At 42.7% G+C, this 19,475-nt stretch overlaps 2 protein-coding genes across 2 annotated transcripts; both read left to right on the top strand.

Moving 5' to 3' along the window:
• The first annotated feature begins 403 nt into the window (after window positions 1-403).
• Window positions 404-8,610, top strand: LOC105192695 (leucine-rich repeat-containing protein 15). Its single transcript, XM_025303518.1, has 9 exons — window positions 404-614; window positions 2,198-2,302; window positions 2,367-2,517; window positions 2,846-2,917; window positions 2,986-3,129; window positions 5,508-5,895; window positions 6,143-6,402; window positions 7,618-8,023; window positions 8,489-8,610. Exons 1-9 carry the CDS (start codon window positions 464-466, stop codon window positions 8,492-8,494), a joined length of 1,683 nt encoding a protein of 560 aa, XP_025159303.1. The 5' UTR covers window positions 404-463; the 3' UTR covers window positions 8,495-8,610.
• Window positions 8,611-9,433: 823 nt separating this feature from the next.
• On the top strand, window positions 9,434-16,414 carry LOC105192633 (cysteine sulfinic acid decarboxylase). The gene is made up of 8 exons (XM_011156896.3): window positions 9,434-9,658; window positions 12,827-13,011; window positions 13,355-13,649; window positions 14,506-14,694; window positions 14,769-14,833; window positions 15,177-15,366; window positions 15,720-15,889; window positions 15,965-16,414. Exons 1-8 carry the CDS (start codon window positions 9,527-9,529, stop codon window positions 16,224-16,226), a joined length of 1,488 nt encoding a protein of 495 aa, XP_011155198.1. The 5' UTR covers window positions 9,434-9,526; the 3' UTR covers window positions 16,227-16,414.
• Window positions 16,415-19,475: the final 3,061 nt, after the last annotated feature.

The raw sequence follows: 19,475 nt of genomic DNA, 5'->3' as shown, positions 1-19,475 counted from the left end.
GTCCTGAATCTCGAGGAAGGCTGGCGAATTTGAATCGCAACCGAGGAACCGATCAAATTCTACCGTGTACGTGATGTACTCCCAAAGTGCGTCTCGCTTCTTCCGGAAAATTCCACCGGGTCACGCAGGGTAAAAGGGGACAACAAAGAAGCTGTAATTTTATGCGCGCGACGCTCTTCGTGCGCAACATTGTTCGACGCCGCTTCGCCGAGCGATGTGCATGCAAGCCCGGCAGCGTGTGTGAAAGGTCGCGACGTGTATTCGTAAACTGCGCGCGCGGGGCCATTGTCCGTCAATCTTGCTTGTGTAACGAGTTTACCTTTGAAATTAATGTCCAAGATAATGAGGATGCGAGCGAGAGAGTGCGATGAAGGACGGCGGCGGCGGCGGCGGTGGCGGCCGGCCGGCCGGCGGGCCGGCCGCGATTCGCATTCTCAGTCCGGCGCACTTTGCCCTACCTACGATGTGCCATCTGACCCGACTCGCCCGTGACACGATCGACTTGTCCTCGATGATCTGCTGCCTGATTGTCCTCGTTTCGTTGTGCGAGACGAAAATGTGCTCTCGGATCACACATGCCTGCACGACCGCGAACACGGCTATTGTTTCCGCAGGTAAGCGATATATCGCGATACAACTCAACTTTTTCTCTCTCTCTCTCTCTCTCTCTCTCTGTCTCTCTCTCTGTCTCTCTCTGTCTCTCTCTGTCTCTCTCTGTCTCTCTCTGTCTCTCTCTGTCTCTCTCTGTCTCTCTCTGTCTCTCTCTGTCTCTCTCTGTCTCTCTCTGTCTCTCTCTGTCTCTCTCTGTCTCTCTCTGTCTCTCTCTGTCTCTCTCTGTCTCTCTCTGTCTCTCTCTGTCTCTCTCTGTCTCTCTCTGTCTCTCTCTGTCTCTCTCTGTCTCTCTCTGTCTCTCTCTGTCTCCCTCTGTCTCCCTCTGTCTCCCTCTGTCTCCCTCTGTCTCCCTCTGTCTCTCTCTGTCTCTCTCTGTCTCTCTCTGTCTCTCTCTGTCTCTCTCTGTCTCTCTCTTTCTTCTGTCTCTCTCTGTTCTCTCTGTCTCTCTCTGTCTCTCTCTGTCTCTCTCTGTCTCTCTCTTTTCTCTTTTTTCTCTCTCTCTCTCTCTGTCTCTCTCTCTCTCTCTCTCTCTCTCTCTCTCTCTCTCTCTCTCTCTCTCTCTCTCTCTGGGATCCGCTTTATTTTCCGAGGGGTTTCGTGCGCGGAGAAAACGTTGCAGTAAAAATGGAAAACGTCTTTGTCATCTTAGATCGTACGCGAGTATGCTTGAAATTATTATATACTTGTTTAAAAATATTACGCATGTTCGGCTTCTCCTGCTCTACACAATATTTTAGTAATATTTTAATATTTTATTGTACAACAATGACAAATAATAATAAAAAACATGAACAATGGTAATAATTACTATATTACAATACAATATAATATAATATATTATAATATAATATGTTGCAATATGAAATATTACAATATAAAATATATTACAATATAAAATATTGTATGTTAATAATTATTTGAATGTTTTGTTTTGGTTTTTCTTAATTGTTTATATAGTATCAGCCCAGCTTTACGGAAGGTATTGTAAAAGAGAATATAATTTTAGTTTTTACCACAATATTTTCTCCGTTCACATGCTAGTGCGAGATTAAGTTTTGAACATATATTGCGGGACATATATAATAATAATAATAATAATAATAATAATAATAATAATAATCTTTATTCCCGGGAATACCTTTTGATGTACATGTTAAAAAAAATCATTATCGCGGACGGGCAAACGAAATAAAAAGAAATAAATGAAATGAAAATTAATATATACCAAAATACATATCAAATATAATACATACCAAAAGTTTGAAATATCAGTCACAATAGAAAATGCTTGAGAGCGAGTAGCGTTTCGGGAGAGAAATCCACAGGGGCGGATAATAAATTCGCCATCATACATGATCCTTTACGCCGCGCAATATTCAATGCGCTGTCCTACATGGAAGAAAGAGCGAGCGCCGTCTTAACAGTCTCGGCGGAACGTTGAGTTTTATCGGTCCCGATAAGAGCAACGTAACCCCCCAACGGGATTGAAAGGCTTGAGAGACTCAGGCTCCTCGCTGTACGGCGAGCGTGATCCCGAGGCTCCTTCGAGACGTGAACCTGAGGTGGATTCCTCGTGCGAGCGCAGGTGATGAAGCGGAACGTTCACCGCCGGCGTCGATGTCCGTGTTCGCGGAGATGGAGAACCGGCTGTCGAGCCTCGAGCGGAGGCTGCGAGCAGTCGAGCAGCCGGGTAAGACCACTGTCTCGTGATTAGCGGCGCGAAAACGCTCGGAAGCGCACTCATGCTGTCGCAGTTTGGCAGATCAGCCCGAGGGAGGAGGACTGGGAGGTGTGCGCCGAAGGACCGTGCAAGTGTGTGCCGGAGATGAAGTCGGTGTCCTGCTGGAGACACGGCCTGCTGGACCTTCCGTCGTTGCAACTGGTGCCCGCCGACGTGCTGAGACTGTAAGCGATTCGAGAGAGAGAGAGAGAGAGAGAGAGAGAGAGAGAAATGTCGGAGAAATTGGCCGATTATCGAGTGCACATGCTCGGCACGTGTCGTTGAGCTTCAAAGTCAACGGCGGTCAGGTACGTTTCTGAACTTGACTCTACCGCAAAGGCGATTCGTCGATCAAACGGGCACTTTCCACTATTCTTCATAAAACTGGACCATGTGTACCGAAGTGCAATCGTTTGGCCGAGCTTGCGCGCGACTTGGGCAATTTCTCTCTCGAAGTTGCGCACTTAATAGCACTCGCGAGGTAAAAGTCATCCGCTAGACCTGCCGTTTCAGGGACCTCGGGGGTAACCGGCTCAGCGCTCTGCACAGAGACACGTTCAGGAACATGACGCGGTTGCACCACCTGTAAGTGGAGGCTGTACCGCGAAGGCGAAGGCGCGTTAGATTCTAATGAGATTTACTACAAATCGCAGAGACCTGAGCAGCAACCTGCTCGAGCACCTGTCGCCGAATCTGTTGTCTCCTCTGCATGGTGTCGCGAATGTCCGGCTGAGCGACAATCTCCTGAAAGAAATCCAGCGCAATCAATTCCTTGGCCTGAGGAACCTGCGAATACTGTATGTGAGGCAAAAATTACCGCTGATTAGCGGGGCTACAGTCATATCGCGAAAATCAAGAAAGTCCGGCTTGACGTTTCCGTTGAATCTGATTTTTTTTTTATGTATGTATGTAACATACCAAACTCAAATTATTTTTTTCTCAAGATATATATGTGTGAAACGGCATATGTGTGCAGCCGCGTCAAAGTTTTTTGCATTAAATTGTTTTCTATTGCATTGTTATGATAACTAATTTATTATAATAACAAGTAAAATAACCATAAAACTCAGTGTTCTAGTAAATAATAAAGACACTGTTTTTGAAGTACTGGACTGTGTATCATTGGAAGTTTTCGATAGATTTATCTTCAGATTGCAAATCGCCCTCATTTGTAGAGTTGATGTTGAGTAGAGTTTTTCAGTTGATGCTATTGTTTTGTTATCGTTTCTTTATAGAACAGTTTGTAGAGTTTTATTTATAGTATTCAATAGAAGAATTTATTGTTAGAGATATAAGTTTTACTTGTACAAACTTGTACTTATTACTTGTATAACGAAAATAATAAATTACATTGCCCAAAGATACACGCTCAGGTGCGATACGATGCACAGTACTAAAAGTGTAAACATTGCCGTTCATCTTGAATAAAGAATTAATTATGTTATAATCATATATAATATGTTAGATTTCTCAGTTGGCGTTACTATTTTAATATATCATTTCTTTTGTAAAGTAGAACAGTGTTGTAGAGTTTTATTATAGTTATAAGTTTTACTTGTAAAATTTTATGTTACATATATAACTTGAAAAAAAATAATTTGATATTTCTAAAAATAACACAATACGTGTTGCGCGTGTACTTGGCGCCTCTTTTTACCTTTATGTTTAAAAAGGTAAGTTTTATATTTTTTATATCACATCCTTTTTGTAGTTAGATAAGTTTTATTTGTAAAAACTTATATGTTTCACACATATATATCTTGAGAAAAAAATAATTTGAGTTTGGTATGTTACATTCATATATAAAAAAAAATAATTTGAATTTAGTATACATGTATATGTAAAAATGACGCCCGTTATTCGATTGCTGGTCAACAGGAACGATCTGATCAGCTGTGCTGTTGAAAATAGCAGTCTTTAAAACTGAAGAGCGATGTCCTTGGACAACGAGTCAATAAGCCCCGGTACTGATTTTTCGACAGCACAGATGATCAGATCGTCCCAGTGTCACCATTTGCATTCACAGCGTAGTGAAACTTTGTTCATTACGGAGCGTGCATTGCAAATATTCCTGTCAAATGTAGTTTTATGAACTTCCGTCTCGATGGAATTCGCTTTTAGCAGGAGCAACGGCACGAAATTCCAGTTCGCTGACATTCGCTCCGGATCTGATTCTAATCCCACTCAAGTTAATCGAAATTTTCCGCAGTAATCTATAATGTTTCTTTCCGTGGTCTTTAACTACGTTAGTTCATTATTACTATTCACTCGCGCTTGTGTTCTCTGCTGATCTTACTCCGCTGATAATAGGAAGATAAACGGTATTAAAAGTGTTAATTGAAAATGAAAGTATTGCGAGGGAGCATTCTGAGGAAACAAAAGCTCTAAGTTAGATAAGACGGGGAACCAGCCGCGCGGAAGAGTAAAAGTAAACATAACATAAGAGGCGCTCATAACGGTGTCGGAAAAGTGAGATGCACAAATCCCCTCTCCTTTGCGGTCTAGCGTATCTTACTTTCCTGCTTTCTTACTTTCTTACTGAATCGAAATTTTCCGTGATTTGGACTTTATCTTAAAATATTTACACTTAGAAACAACGTACTCAGAAAACACAAGGACACTTTTATTCCTATTTTTTAAAGCCGAATCGATTGGGACTGAAAAAACCTCGATCGGTTTAGCCATTGCTGAGATATGAATATCTCACCTCGTTTCAACTCGCAGTTTCGCGTAATATAGGCACGGCGTGCCTCTTGATTTGACTGCGCTCGATGAAAAATTATTCATCAATCGGGCAATCATTTGTCACGATATTTTTCGTAAAGCTGGGCCGTGTATCAATATTGTAATATAAATTATTAAACAAATAGTAAATAACAGAAAACGGAACAGCAAAACATTCAAGCAATTATTATACAATGTATGTATGAAGTAGTATGAAGATTCAAACGTGCATAATAACTTTTTAATTGACTCGGCAAAAGATAATTAAGATAAAAAAAGATTATTATATTAAATGACATAAGTAATATTATATTAAATAATATAAAGATAATTATATATTAAAAAGATAATTATACACGATTGCGTATGAATTTTGCTTCTTGCTTGTGATTGAACAAAACAGCTTCTTTCCTTTCCTATTCAACAGTGTTTGTGTTCTTCTGTTCAATAGTGATTTATCGTCGAACAGACTTCGGACTCTGTCGGAGAATCTGTTCCTGAGCAACGGCCTCCTGGCTCTGTTGGATCTCTCCTCTAATCGCATCTCGTCCTTATCAGCTGGCACATTTCGCGGTCTCGGTAACCTGGAGGAATTGCTGCTGGGCAAAAATCGACTGTCCGGACTACCCGCCTCGATTTTCAAAGACACAATCAATCTCAGGCGTCTCGCGCTCGAGGAGAATCACCTGAAGGAGCTGCCACATAATTTATTCCACGATTTGACGTCGCTCAAGGAATTGGACATGAGGGGCAACCGGTTGACGGAGGTGGCTAAGGGGATGCTGTCTCACCTCGTCAAGCTGGAGATCCTGGAAATGTCGAGCAACAGAATATCCCGTGTAAGTGTCGCAAATCCATCTCTCTCCATCTCTTCAATTCATCTCAATGATCAAATGGCTCTCCCGAGTAGAGTCGAGAAAAATAGGAAGATGGCTGATCGAAGCCTCATAGACGTTCTGATCAAATTGATCCTTGTGTCATGCGCAACTGTAACATTAATTCCCAAGAAAATCTATGTCGTATAATTCCGTGAGTACTCAGAAGAAGTTCTCTCAAGTATTAACAGACCGCGCGTCTCTGCGGCAGATCGACGCGAGAGCTCTCCGCGATATGGTGGCGCTCCGAGAGTTGCGGCTGGGACACAACCACATCAAGTACTTGCAGCATGGGTTGTTCAGCAACTCCGTATCCTTGGAACGCTTGATTCTCTACGGGAACCGCATAGAGATCCTAGCGAGGGGCGTTCTTCATGGTCTGTCCAATCTCACCTCTCTCTTCTTACAGTCCAATCGACTGAGGCTGCTGCAGTCAGGGGTCTTCAACGATACGCCGAATTTGCGTAAGCTGTGAGTCTGCGCTCCAATCGTTTAATGAACGTAATCGTTGACTTAATCGCGATTAAGCATGGCCTAACGATTACTTACGCGTACCTTCTTATTCGCCACTGTCACAACAAACATCTTCGGTTTCAAACTGCGAGAAAGAACAGAAGGAGAAAGAGAGACAAAGAGAGAGAGAGAGAGAGAGAGAGAGAGAGAGAGAGAGAGAGAGAGAGAGAGGAAATTTAAATTTGATCCGGTTCTAGTTCAGTGAAAATTTACTTGCAGAAGATTACACGACAGTCTTGTGTAATTAATATACCAAGTTTTCCAAAAGTAACAGACCCCCCCTCCCTATCTCAAAATCTATGCATTATAAGGAAAAATGACCCGAACAAAAATTTTAGGGTTTATAAAGTTCTGTTTTTTTGTGATCTCAAATTTGATCTTGACCTCGACCTTGAAGGTCATTTGAAGGTCAACTTGCGTTTTTAAATGGGAACCTCTATTTTTTATTACATTGTTTTTTCTACCAATTAATTTGAACAACTTTTGTCCAAAACATTTTTTTATTTGCCTAATATTTTTTGAGATATTTGAGGAAAACTTGATAACTTTTTCAATATTTAACTTACGATATCTCGCTAATTATTTGTCGGAAGAAAAAGTGGTACTAGACTTTCTTGCTTTATTTAGTCTCAAGAATATATTGTTACAATAGTACCCTGATTTTTGTTAATTTGATGATTTTAAAATTTCCAAAAGTCAGTAAGTTAACACTGACTTTTGTTGGGATTCTTTGATGCTTTGGGATACCATTCTGTCTTCGTCTGATAATGTTTGGAGTGGGGATTATATGTATCGTTCCGCTCCCCTATTCTCCCACCATCTTTTTTCGTCCCTCATCAAAAGCTTCTTTATCCTACCACGCGTCTTTAGAAAAAAAGACAGAATGGTAGAGCAATGGTACTCGTACTATCTCTTTCTAATTTCTAATTTCTGACGCGTTCTAACAAAGGGAAACGTTGAGACGCGCGGTCTCAGATATCATATGTCTGTGATAATAACAAACAAACAAAGAACAGTCATTCGCGATCGAATGGATCGATAGACTGCCCGCGGTCGTCGCGCCATCGCACTGAAATACTAGTCAATGATGAGAGCACGTTGGCGCAGATCTCATCGGAAAAGCGCGCGAAGAAAATAATCCGCAGGCACTCATCAGCGCCTCGCAATCTTCAGGCAACTGGAGTCGAACGAGCTGTCGTTCCTACCGGCCGGCAGCATGGACGCCGTGTCGGCGATCCCGCAGGTGCACCTGAATCGGAACCCCTGGCACTGCGACTGCCGTGCTCTGTATGTCGCCTCCTGGCTGCGCCGACGGTTCGCCAGCTTCGCGAACCTGACGAATCCGCTGCAGATCCAGCAGGCGTTGGTCACGACCGGCAACTGGAGCGTCTGGGAGTACGGAGCCGGGGCGATCTGCAGAGGCCCGGGTGTCCTGGGTGGCCAGCCTCTGCTGCGGCTGACCTTCCACGAGCTCTGCGAGGGCCAGTGGGCCTCCATGAAGGGCATCGTACCGCGGCTACCTCTCGACGTCATGGCGCCGTCCGTCACGCCGCACGCCGTCAGAAAGGACACGCTCTTGGTAGGACCTCGCGCCGGTGACTGAACCTCACTTCAATCGTGTTATCTGCATTCTTTCTCACGCGCGGTAAAAAAGATTCTCCGCGATATGATAAGGCAACAATTTTCTGCCCCGCTCAGAATTAGATTTCATTTTTCATGTCTTCTGTCTTTTTACGCTTTTTTTGCTATAAAAGTGCCATTCTCGTTTCCCCGCGATCATCGTCTTCTCTTAAGAAAGATTCACAAGGGAAGAATCACACTTAGGGAAAAAGGCAGAAAGCAGAAAGGCAGAAATCGATCAAAATTCGCTCTCTCTCTCTCTCTCTCTCTCTCTCTCTCTCTCTCTCTCTCTCTCTCTCTTTCTCTCTCTCTATCTCAAGAGAGAGACAGACTACCAGCGCGAGTTCTGATTGATTTCTGCCTTTCTGCTTTTTGCTTTCTTCCCCAAGTGTGAATTCTCCCTTACTCTCGCTCGCTGTTGCAGGTGTAGAGAGGACGAGGTGTCGCGCACGGAGCGCGTCTCTTTCCGTCTCAACGTCGAGTGACTGTTGGACGTCTGCGAAGAACGTCCAGGGAGTTAAGTCTCTTCCTGTCTCTCTCTCTCTCTCTCTCTCTCTCTCTCTCTCTCTCTCCCCCCCCTCTCTCTCTCCCTCTCTCTTTCTCTCGGTGCTAATAACAATAATTAGCGCGTCCCTCGAGGCGCGCGATTGCGATTCTTTCTCTCCGTTATCGCGGAGAGAATACAATAAGATACGCGTACGGTGCGGCTTATTGCATGGCGTACGATAATCCTCGCGATTACGTCATAGTGTAGAACAATCGAAGAATGTGCAGTTAATTTGTCAAGAGTCAAATAAAAATGTAATTTTCGAAAACACCCCGACCGTCACCGACCTTCCGCTTGGCGAGCGCGCTATCGCTGTTCGTTACGACTTATTGATTACTCGATTGCTCAATTATTGGTTGCCTGACTACTTAATCATTAATTACATCGTTACTCGCACGGGGCGTTGTTAGGTAGAATCGGTAGAAACTAGCTGGACAATAATTAGACGGAATCGAGCGTAACAAGAACAATCAAGCGTCGCGCTCGTGCGCGCAAATCGCGACGTGTCATGGCGAACGGAAAGGAAAGGGAACGTCGACGACGGGTCGCGCAATCCGTTTCCGAGCGTGCGAGGAAGGCAGTGCGCTGTTTGGAAATTTATTGTCGCAATTTCTAATCTTCGCAGCCTCTTCGCGTGCGTTACAAATTACGCGCACGCAGTTCGCGTAACGCGAGCGGACATACGCGTAATCGGCGCGTGTCGACTGTACTGTGATCACTCGCCGAGGTTCACACGGTTCACGCGGTTCGCGCCTATGAACTTTTCACGAGCACGAGAAAAGAACGATAGGCTCGTGGCAGGTCGAGCTGGAAGGGGCCCGACGAGTGAGCCGGCCGATTCGGAGTCAGCCGGTCAGTCGTTCACTCGACGGACCCGCACGTTCGTCACGCCGAGGCTTTAGCGTAGCTTCCGTCATGGCTGCGTCGAGCGTGGAAGGCATCAGCCAGCTCTTGAGCAAGATCTTGAAGATCCTCGAAGAGGAGCACGTGTTCGATCGCTCCGGCGAGCAGCCGGTCGTGCGATTCGTTCATCCCGAAGATTTGCGAGTGAGTACCTCGTAATATTCCATCTCGCAGCGTAAATCAACGGATTGATTATCAGGCTGTCGTAGAGAGCCTCCGAACCATTCGAACAGTACGAAGGAACCAGTAAGCAGCTAAAACGCTGCTGTATTTGCGCGAAATCTAATAGTGTTGGTAATTCAATATATTGAAGACGTATCAGGCTTAGTCCTTAGAGAGAGGAAAAAAAATGCTTGAAACTGCAACGTTCGCCACGGGGGGCGATAGGAAGTAATAATTCGTAAATATTTTCACGGCGTGGTATCATCGGAGCGCACCAAGGCCAACGATATCTCATATCTCCTCGATATCTCACAACGCTTGTTTAATCTCCGTACCGTCGGCAACTCACAATAAAAATAGTACATTGTTAATGGCAATAAGTTGCCTCGACTTGTCATCGAATTAAGCGATGTTTATATTTGCTCTAATACAGCGATTTTCGGAATTGAAATTTTGCTGTCTTCTTTTTGCGAACATGAGGACGAGCAACACAAGGGATGTTGTGTTAAAAATTAGGCGTTAGGTATCGTGGTAAAAATTGTGTTAAAATTATATTCCTTCTCTCACAATATTTTTTCTTTTTAAATAAAGCTCGACTATAGTCCCGTAATATCGTAATACGAATTACCAATTTGAGAACAATGAATGACCAAAGGACGAAATAAAACAGAGAATTTTTCAATCGAGCAATTACGATATCGTGCAATATAGAACCAAATGTTGCTTTGATATTTTTAAACGAGCGCGCAGTAATTCCGATCATATATTTCTGTACGGCCGATCATATATTGCGAAGAGTTCGTCGCAATTTTTGCTGCAATATTTCCTCCGTGCAGATTGCAAGCTCCTACTTTCTTTCTTCGATTCTTACTTAAACCGTGCAGTGCCATCGATCAGAGAAGTTCTCTGAGAAATCCTCGTGAGTAGGGTGACCATATATACTCTTTTAAGATTATATGTACTCTTTTTAAGGTGGTAAAAAGAGTACTCTCTACTTTTTACGTATCGTACTCTTGTACGTACTCTTTTTTCGTAATGTTAATTATACTTTGTCGATAATGACCAAAGAGCAGACTTCGGTGACGTTTTCATCACTCACGGCATTTGTGCGCCGCGCGAGCGCCAATACCGATTATGCGTAGAGGTTCTGCGCAACGGTGCACCGCTAGTTACTACATAGGCAGTCTGAAAAGTTCTCCGCCTGACACATACATGGCATTAGAAACTGTCAAACTATAATTATATTGGAAAGTGGCATCTCTGATATAAACTGATATAAACCCATGTAAAATTTTATTCCATCTGTCAAGTCATTCGAGTAGTAGCACCAGTAGAGAAAGCTTTGTGCAAGATGGGTGCCGCATTTGCCAACAATTGACCAAAAACGCATTCGAATGCATATTTCTCAAACGTGTTTGGATCGTTTTAAGCAAAATAAAATGGATTTCAAGCGTCGTTTCATAACTATTGATGAAACTTGGATCCACCACTATACACCAGAGCGAGAAAAACCTTCCGGCATCACACTTTAATGATATTGAATTATTGGAGAAACGTTGGAATAAATGTATTGAAGTTTCAGGAGATTATATTGAAAAATAAAACATATTTCGCGGCAAAAAAATTTTCTTTCATCGTTAGGCCGAGAACTTTTCAGACTGCCCTCGTATAAATCGTGCAGCACAATCGACACTGGCGTGTAGCGCTCTGGCGTTGTGAGTGCGGAAAACGGCGCTGATGTCCGCTCTTTAGTAACGACACAGTGAAAACCGAAATTGTCAGGCGATGTACGGAGTGCAAAATATAATTATAAAGTATCTTAATAATATAATAAAATATATGTGTTCAACTAATATTTCTCGGTTTATGTAGTACCCACTATGTTTTATTTTAAATATTATACCTAGTAATCCATTAATCACTGTCCCAGATAAAACATAAGATCATTTTGACGTCAAAATGATATAATTTTTATATTATTGACGTCACCTTGACTTTTATATGATTTTGTGTTCTACTTACTGTACTCTTTTGGGACCGTAATTAGTAGTACTCTCTTTTTTCACCCGTCTTTTACTCTTTTTTATGACTGGGATATGGTCAGCCTACTCGTGAGAGCATCGCGCCTCCCTCACATTTTCCCTGCAACGCGTAGTCGTCTAAGTAGAAACTATTCGCTTAATTACAATACTTAATCATAGTTTATTAATCTAATTATGAGCGGGTAACGATAAACTTGCAGCAATCTAAAAACGATGATCTTCCAGAGCTCTACCTTATACACGAGCTAACCGCGACTTAAACACGTCATCGCGCTTTGATACCGCCGCTGATTCGGTGCAAATACGCCAGTATATTATCGTCACACTGTTACTTTCCGACGGTTTGTCTCTTTTCTTTCTTTGCACGCAATACATGGGTGAATACTCGATTGATCCCTCGCGCGTCCATCCGCCGTCCGCTGGAAGAATTGTTGATCTCTGCGCGGGACTTTGGCACCGCATGATAATGCGTCGTTCTTTCGGCAAGTTCTTCGGCCGATTAGGCCTATACGTCGTAGGCCGCGTTCGATTGATCGTGCGAACATGAAGCCCCCTTCAGAGGGGGTGACCCAGAGATCTAGATATTTTTTGCGTGCCCCCTGTTTGCGACTAATTACGTTTTCCAGTTCAGTGATTGTAACAGTGATCGTAAATAGTTGGTGTAGAAATGTCTCGGGGTAGAATGAGATAATCGTCCGATGAAATATGAACGATAACGGAAATTCCTGCAGTTGAAGTTGTCAGAACTATCTGGCCCAACCTATCAAGATTTCTGGTATCAAGCGGGATTTTTCCATTTCCAACCGGAATTTCTGAATCGCTTACATTTCACCGGAAAATTCCTTCATTTAAACATTTCACTCGATTCATTCGTTTAAACGTTTAAATTTTTTTCTGTATATCTAAAATGTCATTTTACCTGAAGACACAATTTCCGTGACTTCACAGTACCATGTGAAATTTAGCTCGTTGACCTAAGGCGACTTGGAGTCAATAAAAATGTTTGTTTTTTTTTTTCACACAATCGCCCCTGCATGTTTTAATCTCACCGAGTCCAATAAACGCCGCGTTCTCCTCTCATTTCTGTGTCGTCGTAATTCTCCCGCAGAAGACGATGCCGCTCTCCCTGAACGAGGAGCCAGCTTGCGATGAAGAAATCGAAACGGCGATACGGCAGATCGTGCGCTACTCCGTGAAAACGTCCAGCCCGCATTTCCACAATCAGCTTTACGCCGGGGTCGACGAGTACGGACTGGCCGGCTCCTGGTTGACGGATGCCCTCAACACCAGCCAGTAAGAGCAGCCTCCGAGTCCTCGAGACTTCGCACCTCAAGGATATTTGACGGTCTTCCGCGACGCCACTCCGGCGGGCGTAACTGTAATTCTCGCGAAGACGAAGCATGATGAATAATCCGAGATACTCTCTTATCGCGAATAGCAGACGAACAGCAGATACCGTTAACCCACTTGAACGCCCCAGACGATGCGTCGTCATCTACCGCATTAACTTCGAGTCACGGATCAATGCCGCCTGGGCGATTTCATTTCGCCGAGAGAACGACATTTTTTTCTTGCGATAATCAACGAACGCATAACAGCCAGTCGACGCGCTAATCGACCTGTGGATGCTCCTTAGATATACCTACGAGGTAGCCCCGGTGTTCACGCTGATTGAACGCGAACTGATCGAAAAGACGTTGGCGTTGGTGGGCTACCCGCGGATTCCGCAGGCCGACGGTGTGATGAGTCCAGGAGGCAGCATATCCAACATGTACGGCATGGTGTTGGCCAGGTACAAGTTGCTGCCGGAAGTGAAGAGGAAAGGACTCAGTGGGTACCCGCCGTTGGCGTGTTTCACCAGCGAGAGCAGTCATTACTCGATCATGAAAGGTGCCCATTGGTTGGGCATCGGCACCGATTATGTCCACAAGGTAGGATTTTCAGTCAATCGTTCGAGGAAATCGCGCAGTCGATGGATGAAATTGACGATGCGGATTTGCACGCTAGTAATATTTATATATAAAAAAATTATATATGATTATGTAAAATCATACATCATCACTCATAAAATTATACGTTATTACATATCGATCGTTACATTATGATCCATGTACGAAATTTGCCCGTGCATGGTCATATATACAATTATATGGAATCTCATTCTGCTCATTCTGCAGAAGAAACTTTGTTAAATGAAAAAATTATTTCTTTTAATAACAGTATATTCTTGAGATAGAATAGAATAAAAAAGAATAAAAATTAAAATAGAACAAAATAAAATAAAAGAATAAAATAGAATAAAATTATAGTATCATTTTTTTCTTCGATAAATAGTTACCGAGATATCGTAAACTAAATATTGAAACCAAGTTTTTCTCAAAAAAATATTAGGCAAATAAAAGAATATTTCAGATAAGAAGTATTCAAATCGATTGGTAGAAAAAGGTGATAAAATCGAAAATGGAGGTCTCCATTTACGATTTTAAAGTTGATCTTGACTTGATCTTTAAATTTGATCCCTAGGTCAAGTTCAAATTCACCACTAGATTTCCCATTTTCAAATCCTAAAACTTTTGTATTTAACATTTTTCTCAAAGACGTCGTTCCTTCAAATTCATCCGGGGTATTTATAAAATTATATATACCTACAAATAGTCAAGAAAAGGCAACATTTATATATACAATTGCTTCGTACCGGGTAGTTATTCTAGAAAATATATTTGTTAGTGGGGGGGTTGTTATACGACCGGAAGAACAAACGATAAGGCCGTTCTGCTATTGCAACAGATTAAGACGGATGCGTTTGGTCGCATGGAGCCGAGCGACCTGAAAAGGGCGATAGCGGAGGCGAAGGGCCAAGGGCGTGTACCGTTCTATGTAAACGCCACTTGCGGCACTACGGTACTCGGTGCCTTCGATCCGCTGTTGGACATCGCCGCGATCTGCCAAGACGAGGGTCTCTGGTTGCACGTTGACGTTCGTATAAAAGATAAAAAAAGCTAGCGGAATCGCTGAGTACACTGGACGCTCTGACCGGAAAACTGTTTCAGGCCTGTTACGGCGGTACCTTGCTGCTCTCGGACAAATATCGGCACCAACTGCGAGGCATCGAATTGTTCGTATTCATCGTCGTATCAGTGCCGTCGAGAGACGAAAGTCAGCAAGTCACGAGTTCCACAGTAATTCGAAAAATCGTCGTAGCGCAATAACAACCGACCCCGCGAATCGGTCACGTCGCATCAAGCTAGAACATGCAATGGTAGAATTTACCGTGGAAACTAAGGTGAACGTGAAGCACGTTGGACGAAGTGGCTCCTGCGAGCTCGACGAACGACTTTCCTCTCTGCGACGTAAAGAGCACTAAAAATCCGAAAGCGGAAACTCGAAATCGGCGTCGGTTCCCCTCCCCTATCATCGGTTCTCTCGTCTGTTTTCGCGATCTAATGCGATCGGTTCAGATCGAACTCGGTGTCCTGGAATCCGCACAAGATGCTTGGAGTGCCGCTCCAGTGCTCCTTCTTCCTGGTCAAAGGCGAAAACGCGCTGCACAAGGCCAACTACGCCGGGGCCCAGTACCTCTTCCAGCAGGACAAATTTTATAACGTCACTTGGGACACGGGAGATAAGAGCGTGCAGTGTGGCAGAAAGGTAATCGCATTCTTACCTAAATACGAGATGCTTCAAGATAGTCGCGGAGCGGTCAGGGCTTCAAGATAGTCCTCTGCGTGAAAAGGAATGTCGAGAGACACGGAGAGATTCGGAATAGTTTTACGATAAAATGCAGAGATAAAGGACCAGTTGACTAAGTGTTGGCATATCGAGTCTGTTAATCAAAGAGCCTTGCAATCTTTCATTAGGTGTTTCATCATATCTTATAACACCTAGGTTTACGATATTTTTAGATACAGTTTTCAGTTTTACAATATTTTAGACGATATTGTCTAAAAAAAAGATTATATTGCTGTCTCGTTCTAATGTTTGTAATGACGGTACATCTCAAGGTCGATGCCATGAAATTTTGGCTAATGTGGAAAGCTCGCGGCACGACGGCTCTTGCACGCTCGGTGGACCAGGCGATGTTCTGTAAGGATTACTTTTTGAAACGCATCACGAACAGAGCTGGCTTCCGCTTGGTGTTGTCCGATTACGAGTGCACCAGTATATGCTTCTGGTGAGTTACGGCGCTTTGTCGCGTCATTGCGTCCTTGCTAGGACCAAGTGTTGTCAAGATGGCGCGTCGTTGCAGGTACATACCTCCGGGTATGCGTGAGCAGCGGGAAACGCAAGAGTGGTGGAATAAACTGTATAAGATCACATCTAAGATAAAGGAACGTATGATCTTGGAAGGAACCCTTATGATCGGTTACACGCCATTGCAGGCGAAGAACATTGGCAATTTCTTTCGTATGGTGATCAACTGCCAACCGCCGCCTACGGAATCGTCCATGGATTATGTCATCAGCCAGATCGAAAAATTTGCGCTAAATCTGCGTATGAGTAATCTATAAACCTAACAAGATCTAAATAATTTTTGTAATCTGTATTTATGTTTTTCAAGTAGAATGTAAGAATCGATAGAAATGTTTGGTTAAGCATATGCAGTACCTGTTGAAAAATAATCTATTGATTTTTCATTGGAGCTATTTAACGTGTAAGAAATTATTATTATTAACGATATTACATGATGTTTACCTACCATTGTTCCTGTGTTATGTCACACCTTGGCCAAGATGTCTGTGAAATCGGGCCATTCGGGCAATCCGGCCGTCAAAAATTTATAATATATTAATAAAGCGTGCGTCATACGAAACATCGCAGCGAATCCCGCGAAATACCATGTTACAAGAAAAGATATTTTGCCTCGTTGCTGTCATATATCACCATCAAATTGTTAAAACATATTCCTCAATCTATTCCCGAGGTCTCTATACAGCCAGATTTCGCAATCAGGCCGTCTAACTTTTATCATAAATAAATAAAGATGCATAAACGTCAAGGCGGATCACGCAAATACAATTTCACAAGAAGAGATATTCCACCTCATTGGCGACATATGTAACCACTAAATTGATATTCCTTGAACTATTATCGAGGTCGCTACAGAGCCAGATTTTGCAATCCGGCCGGCAAAAATTTATAATATATTAATAAAGCGTGCGTCGTACGAAACATCGCAGCGAGTCTCACGAAATACCATGGTATAAGAAAAGATATTTTGCCTCGTTGCTGTCATATATCACCACCAAATTGTTATATACCATATTTCTCGATCTATTCTCGAGATCTACAAAGCCAGATTTCGCAATCAGGCCGTTTAACATTTATCGTATATAAAAGACTGCATTGCAACATGTCACGTACAATACAATTTTGGAACATGAGAAATATTGCTTCGTTAACGTAATACATCATCATCAAATTGTTCGGCCGTATTCCTTGTATTATTTCTAACGTCACTATAAATTTTGATTTGACAAAAACAGGATTTTGATTATTAACATATATATATATATATATACAAGGTGTTATAAAAGTCCTGGAAGAGCAGAATAACTCGAAAAATATGAGTCCTAGAAAAAATACGAAGTACTAGGTTTTTATGATTTTTTCCTGGCTATCTGACGGTAACCTTGGATCTGACCATGACAATGACCTTGAAGGTCATTTCAAGATCAAGTTAATTTTTTTAAACGGGACCCCATACTTTTGACCCCAGAAATGAAAATAGCGGAAAATTATACGTTCGGATATGACCTTAAACATTGCCAAATTTGACCTCTGAAGGTCACATAAAGGTCTAAGCTTGTTTTAGGCTGAAAACGCGAATATCTTCGAAAATGCACCTGCTAGGGAGCAATGTTACGCATAAGAATAAGAATGTAGAGGTCAACGAGGGACATTCAGCCGTGATCTTATTCTCAAGGTCATGAGTTAAGATTATTATTAAGGTCAAACCGGACTTTTTTAGGACTGAAAATCCATACTTTTGACCTAAAAGTGTCAAGATTGAAAAATTTTACGTTCGGATATGACGTTTTCAACCTTGACCTTGTTCTCAAAATTATGCGTTTTACGTTACTTCACTGATCGTGAAGTCTACTGAAAGTAAAGCGTCTCAGAACCCGACCACTGAAGGCAAGGTGTCTCAAACCCGACCACTGAAGGCAAGGTGTCTCAAATCCGATTACTGAAGGCAAGGTGTCTTAAACCCGGCCACTTAAGGCAAGATGTCTCAAACCACTTGATTTCTTTCTTTGGGGTTATATAAAAAATAAAGTTTATTTCACTAAACCTCGTAACTTGGATGAGTTTCAACAACAGATCATAGGCGAATGTGCTGCAATACCTTCAGTAATGATAAGGAGTGCGACTGACAATTTGTACGTCCGCTTAGCACACTGTCAAACGGTCAATGGGGAACATTTTGAACATCTCTTGTAATCTCAGGCCGAGTTACAAGATGTTTGCCTTCGGTGGCCGGGACTAACTGAACCTTGGACCCTTCAGTGATCGGGTTTGAGACACCTGGCTTCAGTGGTCGCGTTTGAGACATCTTGCCTTCAGTGGTCGGGTTTGAGACACCTTGCCTTCAGTGGCCGGGTTTGAGACACCTTGCCTTCAGTGGTCGGGTTCCGAGACGCTTTACTTTCAATAGACTTCGCGATCAGTGAAGTAACGTAAAACGCATAATTTTGAGAACAAGGTCAAGGTTGAAAACGTCATATCCGAACGTAAAATTTTTCGATCTTGAACTTTTAGGTCAAAAGTATGGATTTTCAGTCCTAAAAAAGTCCGGTTTGATCTTAATAATAATCTTAACTCATGACCTTGAGAATAAGGGCAAGGTCACGGGTGAATGTCTCTCGTTGACCTCTACATTCTTATTCTTATGCGTAAAATTGCTCCCTAGCAAGTGCATTTTCGAAGATATTCGCGTTTTCACCCTAAAACAAGCTTAGACCTTTATGGACCCTCAGAGGTCAAATTTGGCAGTGTCAAGGTCATATCTGAACGTAAAATTTTCCGCTCTTTTCATTTCTGGGTCAAAAGTATGGAGTCCCATTTAAAACAATTGACCTTGAAATGACCTTCAAAGGTCATTGTCAAGATCAAATCCAAGATCACCGTCAGATATCCAGGAAAAAATCATAAAACCCGTACTTCGCATTTTTTCTAGGACTCATATTTTTCGAGTTATTCTGCTCTTCCGGGACTTTTATAACACCTGTAATATATATATATATATAATATATCCTGAACACGTACACACACATACACACACACACAACAAAAAAGGTTTGAAATCGTAAAATATTAGGTCGGAAAGTTCCGTCCGTTTTCTTGCAAAACGTATGGCTTTATTTAAGAAACCAAAATGAAAAAGTACATCAATCAAAAGTATTGTTCATCGTTAGCGATGACTTTTTCCCATCTTTCGGTCAGCAAGCGAATTCCACGGCGAAAGAATGACTCATCTTTGGAGGCTATTCAGTCAGAGACCCATTTTCGACGTTTTTCATAAGAATTGAAGCATTCCTCAGCAAGTGCGTGTATGTGCCATCGACCGAAACAAGTGCTGGTCAGAAGGGCACAGTTTGGTGAATAAGCGCATGGGGTAACACTTCCCGCGAAATGCTTCTACCGTTGTTCTACTGGACAGATTTTGTAGCATACGCGAGCCGAGCGTTGTCATGAAGCAAAATCACTTTATGCTGTCTCGTTTTCATGTCTCGTCGTTTTTCGTGCAATGCTCCACT

The sequence above is a fragment of the Harpegnathos saltator genome, unplaced genomic scaffold, assembly GCF_003227715.2.
Source record: "Harpegnathos saltator strain DR-91 unplaced genomic scaffold, Hsal_v8.6 scaffold0, whole genome shotgun sequence".
In the NCBI taxonomy this organism is placed as follows: domain Eukaryota; kingdom Metazoa; phylum Arthropoda; class Insecta; order Hymenoptera; family Formicidae; genus Harpegnathos; species Harpegnathos saltator.
This window is presented reverse-complemented; position numbering and strand designations above follow the sequence as displayed.